The sequence below is a fragment of the Habropoda laboriosa genome, unplaced genomic scaffold (assembly GCF_001263275.1).
Source record: "Habropoda laboriosa isolate 0110345459 unplaced genomic scaffold, ASM126327v1 scaffold64, whole genome shotgun sequence".
Taxonomy (NCBI): Eukaryota; Metazoa; Arthropoda; class Insecta; order Hymenoptera; family Apidae; genus Habropoda; species Habropoda laboriosa.
In genome coordinates, this window is record NW_017100183.1 from 264,818 (window position 1) to 269,971 (window position 5,154).

At 40.7% G+C, this 5,154-nt stretch overlaps 1 protein-coding gene across 4 annotated transcripts; it reads right to left on the reverse strand.

Moving 5' to 3' along the window:
- Positions 1-798: 798 nt before the first annotated feature.
- On the reverse strand, positions 799-4,943 carry LOC108579169 (vacuolar protein sorting-associated protein 28 homolog). 4 transcript variants are annotated; one of them, XM_017942624.1, is made up of 5 exons: positions 3,517-4,943; positions 3,050-3,452; positions 2,680-2,957; positions 1,452-1,675; positions 799-1,392 (listed from the first exon to the last, which is right to left on the reverse strand). In XM_017942624.1, the coding sequence occupies exons 1-5, from the start codon at positions 4,709-4,711 to the stop codon at positions 973-975; spliced, it is 2,520 nt and encodes an 839-aa protein (XP_017798113.1). In that variant the 5' UTR covers positions 4,712-4,943; the 3' UTR covers positions 799-972. The 4 variants fall into 4 exon arrangements, with proteins under 4 accessions (XP_017798113.1, XP_017798114.1, XP_017798116.1 ...); XM_017942625.1 differs by lacking the exons at positions 2,680-2,957; positions 3,050-3,452; positions 3,517-4,943 and adding an exon at positions 1,979-2,134 and having other exon boundaries at positions 1,452-1,679; XM_017942627.1 differs by lacking the exons at positions 2,680-2,957; positions 3,050-3,452; positions 3,517-4,943 and adding an exon at positions 1,979-2,134 and having other exon boundaries at positions 1,452-1,682.
- Positions 4,944-5,154: the final 211 nt, after the last annotated feature.

Genomic DNA, 5,154 nt, shown 5'->3' on the forward strand with positions numbered 1-5,154 from the left:
ATTTCTTTAATTTTCCTTTTTTTCATCTGAAATTTTTTTTAACATTTTGGTGAGATTTTTCTAATGAAAATGAGATCAAACACGATATAATTTGAACAACATTTACTTATTAATACTTATTGAGTAATTAATTTAATGTCGGCCTACCTCCACGTAAAAAAAAAATGTAGGACCGATTCTACAAGTGTCAGTCAAATGTAGGGCCGATTCTCCAACTGGCAGTCAAACGGTAGGCCGACTCTATGTAATGTGTGACAGTGAACGTGTTAATAAGTAAATGTTGTTCAAATTATGTCGTGTTTGATGTCATTTTCATCAGAAAAATCTCATCAATATGTTAAGAAAAATTTCGGGATAAAAAAACGTAAAATTAAAAAAGTTGGTATTTAAATCGCTTGGTTGCCTCGACTCACGTTTCATGCTTATCTTTTATTCGCTGTTCTTGTCTACGTTCGGCAAACTACAAAGGCGGGCGCGAGGCTCGAAAACGTAGTCCCTGACTCTACGAGTGTCAGGTTTAGCTTCCTTGCGGTCTGACAATTGTGGAGAATATACTGTAGTCACCTAATCAGACAGCTCCACCGAAACGAGCTTACGTCTACGAGCTTGAAGATTTTCGTTCGAACGAACGCGGTTTCATTTCTCCGTCGTATTCAAACGTCGAAAGACCACCACCGCTATTCTCTTCGTTTGCATACCGACCGATCCCGAGTTGGAAAAGATGTACCTATCGTCTATAAGCAAAATGGAAAGTGATAGCAAAATTTGTGCAACGCAATAATGTAATAAGCACCTACGATTATTTTTATTATGCTGATTAATACCTTACATATATGTATATATACATCGTTCTATATATCACATTTGTCAATTTGTCGCGTAAACATTTTCTTCTTACAAAGGCGTTCTTGTACAAAGTGGCCAGCTCTGCGTAAAATATCTGTTATCGAACGTAATTAAACACCACTAAAGTTACGAATTGTGAAGGATTTTGTTGAAAGCGTTGTAAGATGTTTCCAAGTCGAAGATCAGTTGTCTGACTTGAGTGTCGGACAATTCATCGGACGCGGACATGTTGTTGAGAGTTTGCAGCCATTCCGCCACCTTCTCTTTACCGTCGAAATCGCTCGGCAGTATGCTTAGCCGGTTCATAGTGTCCATTAAATCCCTTAAGTCTGGATGCAGTTGATCCATGGCTTTGATCTCGAGTCGCAGTTTGTCCATTAACGTGATGAACAAAGAAACAATGTCCGCGATGCATTTCGACGTATTGCCTTTGTCGTCCTTTATCGTGATCGGCCTGTCCTCCTTGATCCTTTCCAGCGCAGCTGGGCAATCTAATCTAAACGCTCTGGCGAACGCGTCTATCGTGGGAAACTGATCGCTTTGCACCTGAACGAGCAAAAAGTAGAGTTACGCGGAATTTCCAACAAACGAATTAAATGTTGTACCTGCTTGAAAGCTGCTCTGTATTGCACCAACAATTTGCTACACGCTGCCGTGTATTCTTTTGGAGTTACACAATCTCTGATATACGCTTTTTCGAGATGTTGCAGCGTGTTCACAACTGCGTACAAATCTGCTTGATTGTCGTGCTTTTCTCTTTCCCGGGCATTCTTGTACAGTTTCACTTCCTCGTAAAGTTCCGGACGATCTTGAGCTATCGACATTCTCGCTTGCTGCTGAAAGGAGATACGTATTTAGAAGATAAAATAACGGGTGTTATGGTTACAAGCTAGGTTAGGTTCAGAGTAAACGACAAATCAACTGTCGATAACGAACGAGTAACTTGGAAAGAAAAGAAATTAAATGCAACAAATATAGAATTACTAAGGAAATTGTTACATTTCAATCGAACGAATTATAGGATAGAAATGGAAAATTCAACGAAACGTCAAATGACAAGATGACAACAACAAGGCGATACGAAGGTACAACGTTGAAGAGACGACGGTGTGGAAAATGAACGCTTTCTTACGAGCCTCTTATGATTTTCTTCTCTTAATTTTCCGAAGAATTAAGATTTGCACAAATATAGTAGCACTGTACGTGAAAGGGAAAAGCCTTTAAACGTTGACACACGACCAACGAAGGTAAACGACGAGGAAAAGCAACTGCAGCAGCCATCTGTAGGATCCGATTGAAAATGCTTAAAGAAACGCGACGATTCTACATTACCAGGAAGAACGTCTGTGGGAAGGAAACGGAAACGTCAGTTTCAATTGCTGAACGATTTATTTGAGTAAATTTACAATAGATAACATCATTTACAAAGATAGCCTATATTACAATTTCTCGTATAATTTATGCTTAATTAACAAACAACTTCTCGTAACGGCATTACTAAAGCTACAGTTGAGAAGCTAGCTTAACAAGGAACAAACAGCTACAACAAAAATTCAATCTTATCTGTGAGAAAAGTTTACGACGATTCGGCAAATAATTTTTCGATAACGTTAGGCTTGTTAAATCGATCGTCACAAGTCGAAATCATTTTGTTGGCATTTATACAGGAACAATGAAATTCTTCAACGATCAACGGTTGTTTAACGCGATTTACATTTACTTGGTAGGGTTGTACGTTTTCCTCGTTGCCAGGTACAACGCGTATATAAATTACGTTAAGTATCGATTCTCGATCGTCTAAAGTTTCCCAAGGAGGAAAAATTTGTACCAGACCTTCGGATCTCATTTGAATCCTACCTACTATATCAGGAACCGTCATAATTTTGATATCTTTGGTCTTTTTCCGGGGTAATAAATCGTGTGGATCTTGAATCGCGATTCCTTCCAAAAATTGTCTGTTGAAGCGAGTTGTGCAAGTTCGCACGTACACGGTAACGCATGTTACCGGTGGTGTATCGTGTTCTACAGTCTGTTTCAATTGATGCCTCCATATACGTACAAACGACACTTGCCTGTTAATCGTTGACTGCAATTTTTCCAACAAACTTCCCCTGTAAAACAAAAACACGGGATTATTATCGGGCTAAAGTAGGCCGATATAAAGTACCGCGTACGTTCAATGTAATCGAACGATCAGAATTACCTTTTCGATTTCTTCCTTTTCTTTCCCGAGTCTAGGAGGGAGGTTGTTGTTAACTGCATCGAGGAATCTACGTAGATTCTTCGCGGCGATGTTTCCGTGCTAATAATAATTCCAGTCTGGCTGGATTTATTATTCGTGCGATTGGTAAGTTTCGTCGAAGCCTGAGAAATCTTTTGGGAAGATTGCACGCAAGGAAAGGTAAATCGAGGCCGTTCTGCATCGGAGAAAAACGTTCGATCGGAATCTTTGTTGGAGGTTTGCGAACGTATCGAAGAAGGTATAGAAGCGAGAAGTAAGTGGCGCGTCGAACCGTGATTACGACTTTTAGCAACGAGAGCCGCATCTTGCGTATCCGCGTCTTCTATCTCATCGCTGAATTCCTTCTCGGTATCGTTGTTCGTGCCTGGAACATCTTTGCGATTACGTCCATCTGGAGTTGCTGGATTCAATTTACATTTTTACTCTACCTTTTACGTCCTTTGGGCTATCCTGGATATTTAATTTAGCTTTAGATCCGGACGAATCCAATCTCGTCGAGTCTTCCGAAATCTTCCAGTCTTTACTTGCGTACAATTTTAGACGATCATTCTCAAAAGCCGTGTCTTCTACTGTTCGATCGGTAAAACCCTTCTCGATACCTTTTACATCCTGCGGACTATCCTCGATATTTAATTTTCCTTTAGATCCGGGCGAATCCGATCCTACGGAGTCTTCCGAAATCTTCCAGTCTTTACTCGTGCAAGATTTTACACGCTCATTTGCAAAAGAATCCTCTGATTTTTTTATCGAGAAACGTCGCTTTACGGTTTGCACTTTGATCTCTCTACCGTATTCTTTATTCTTGGAACCAGAGAATGCTGTAGGATTTATATTTGAATCTGTAAAGGTACTTTCCACTTGATCAGAAATTGCTACATTTTTCTCCCATATCTTCTTTCGTCTTGTTTCATAAAACTGAGAATTTCTGTCTAAAATAGGGGATCCTTTTTCTCTGTGTCTTCCCTTGGAACAAATCAAGGGAGATGTTGCGTTAGTTTTGATATTTTTATTATCAATTTGATCCAAAGCCTTCCTATCTGAATCCTCCCCGTTCAATTTTCTTCGCTTCCTTTTGTAAGAATAAGAAGAAGTTGAATTAAGTATAGGGGAGCTTGGTGCGTCGAGTGTTCTAGAAGAAAAGCTAACAGAATTAGGAGAAAACAAATTCCTTCTAATATTTTCCTTTCCACAGTTACCGTCCATCCTTGTACGTTTATTGCAGCGAATGGAGGAGTGAAAAGATCGTTTGCCTGATAGGTTTATCGAGTGGTTAGAACGCGTGCGTTCAGCTTTCTCTCTAGTTCGTTTGCGTCGGTCGCCGAAAACCGGGGACGTTTTCGTCGTCTCGGTAAGAGCGGGTAAGCCGAGTACGGGAGACGAGCGAGGTGTTTCCTCGAAATTGTGAAAAACGTCGTTGTGAGTTTCGATCCATTTGCGTACGAAATCACCCTTTTCCGTGCACGGTATACTTGCCACGTTCCCGTCGATTAACAACGCACCGTCTTTTTGCCCGTGAAATTGCTTCACGACGTTTAGGGTTAGAATCGATTGGCCGAAATTCAGTTTCCTCACGTGACTTGGCTTTCTCGATTCGTGGCTCGTGCTTTCACTCTCGCTGTACATTTTTCCGTTGTTCTCGTCGAACGTTTCACCGAACAGAAGAAAGACTCGGAGAGTAGGAATTTTCGATACGGATTCATGGTAACATTTTCAGGTTACGCGTAGTATAAATACGCAACGTGCGTACACTTTGACCGCCATATTGTATTGCCATGGAAACGCGTCTGAAGTAGGATCGTGCGTAGTTGTAACCGAGGGAAATTTCTATCGCTCGAAATGCGCACTAGTTCGCTAATCACGTAAAACGCATAATTAAAATACGGCGATAAATGCGATTGAAACGTAGGCAACGAACTGGCGCGAAAACGTCAGACGAATACTCGTTAGGAGTACTTACCGTTTGGCGAAAGTAATTTTCGTAGATCCAACACAAGCCCTTTTCTTTTTACATTGGAGGACGAATAGGTAGAAACGGCGATTTCTGCGGATCGTCTGCGGATATAATC

Coding starts and splice junctions, on each gene's coding strand:
- LOC108579169 (XM_017942624.1), bottom strand. CDS start 4,711: ATGTACAGCGAGAGTGAAAGCACGAGCCACGAATCGAGAAAGCCAAGT. Junction 2,958..3,049: donor AAAAGGAAGAAATCGAAAAG/GTAATTCTGATC, acceptor TTTGTTTTACAG/GGGAAGTTTGTTGGAAAAAT. Junction 1,676..2,679: donor GATTCAAATGAGATCCGAAG/GTCTGGTACAAA, acceptor TTCAGCAGCAAG/CGAGAATGTCGATAGCTCAA.